At 50.1% G+C, this 1510-nt stretch overlaps 1 protein-coding gene across 1 annotated transcript; it reads left to right on the forward strand.

Moving 5' to 3' along the window:
• The first annotated feature begins 593 nt into the window (after window positions 1–593).
• Window positions 594–1178, forward strand: LOC121377875. Its single transcript, XM_041505974.1, has one exon. The coding sequence runs from the start codon at window positions 594–596 to the stop codon at window positions 1176–1178; it is 585 nt and encodes a 194-aa protein (XP_041361908.1).
• The last annotated feature ends 332 nt before the right edge of the window (window positions 1179–1510 follow it).

Consider the following 1510-nt stretch of genomic DNA (forward strand, 5'->3'; position numbering starts at 1 on the left):
ACGACATGTAAACTAGACCTCGGCGGTAACGTCTATATCGTGGCTAAACTGTGGAAGGGGGACATTGCCATTCACGTTCGTCAGTTCGACAAGGACCGTGGAAAACATTTTCCCACCAAGAAAGGCGTTTCTCTGACGATGAAACAGTGGTTGGAACTGGCCACCTTCAAACGTGAATCGAGTGTACCGCAGCATATCTGTGGGAACGTCTACGTCGAGACCATTTACAAAGGTGTGGATATTCGTCAGTGGTGGTATTGCGGGCAAGAACTGAAACCCTCGTGTTGAGGCGTTCGACTGACTGCCGAACCGTGGAAAGAGCTCCAGAAATGTTTGACACTATCTACGACTTTGTGCCTGAACTGAGAGACGTCATACCGTGTCACCAAGATCATCAAAATCTGACGGGTGCCATAGAGTGTTCGAAATGCAATCCGAGATATTAGACGTGTCCAGACATGTTCCGGGACGTCACGGGAAAACCCACAGGACGTGTTTGGACATGCTCAGACATTGTGCATATAAACCTTAGATTTAGAGCTGTTCGTCAATCGTCAGTCGACCGTTGTAGAGTGAAGACGTGCGCTCCAGAGATGGCATCGGGATATTCGAGAATGGACAGCAGTTGTAGCAGCAGCAGTGACGATGTCTTGGTATGCAAATGTTCTGAAAGACACACGATCCAATGCAAAAGAGTGGCTACCAAACCAGAAGAAAATGACATGGATCAAACGGACGCTGCTCGTGAACCTGGTGAAATCGTGGATGAAGAACCCACAGATATCCGTGAACCCGTCGAAATTGTGGACGAAGAACCCATGGATCAGACGGATGCTGCTCGAGAATATAAAACGGACTCGGCTCCCTACGATGATGATGCCTACGACGCCGATGACGAATGGGATGGTCTTTCGAGACATTACTTGGTCTGTCATCGACCCGAAATGAGAAGATTCTACAGACGACTCTGCACGTTTGGGTGGTGGCCCATACAGTTGCGCCAGAAACCGAGGGAACTTGCCAAGGCCGGTTTCTTCTACATGGGAGACCACGATGCTGTCGTCTGCTACTGTTGTGGACTACGCACCTACAGATGGCAGAAGATGGACGATCCAGTGATGGGACATTACAGGCTGTCCCCAAGATGTCCCTACATTAACAATGTGTTGAGACATTAAACGTGTGTGCTACTTTTCGTTTTGTAAAATAAACATGGGAATAACATGTTTTGTTTGTTATTAATGTAAAGGTGACTCTGTGTGTGTGTGTGTGTGTGTATGTGTGTGGACCGGTGTGTGGCTCTGAGTGTGGCCCCATGTGTGGCCCTGAGTGTGGTCCTGTGGCCCTGCGTGTGGCCCTGAGTGTGGCCCTGAATGTGGCCCTGTGGCCCTGAGTGTGGCCCTGAGTATGGCCCTGAGTGTGACCCTGTGGCGCTGAGAGTGACCCCGAGAGTGGCCCTGAGCTGTGCACGAGTTATTCTTTGGGATGGGGAGCATGGACCATACGTATC

The sequence above is a fragment of the Gigantopelta aegis genome, chromosome 7 (genome assembly GCF_016097555.1).
Source record: "Gigantopelta aegis isolate Gae_Host chromosome 7, Gae_host_genome, whole genome shotgun sequence".
Classification (NCBI taxonomy): domain Eukaryota; kingdom Metazoa; phylum Mollusca; class Gastropoda; order Neomphalida; family Peltospiridae; genus Gigantopelta; species Gigantopelta aegis.

Bases quoted from the DNA above. Each gene is read 5' to 3' on its own strand.
- LOC121377875 (XM_041505974.1), top strand. From the start codon at position 594: ATGGCATCGGGATATTCGAGAATGGACAGCAGTTGTAGCAGCAGCAGT.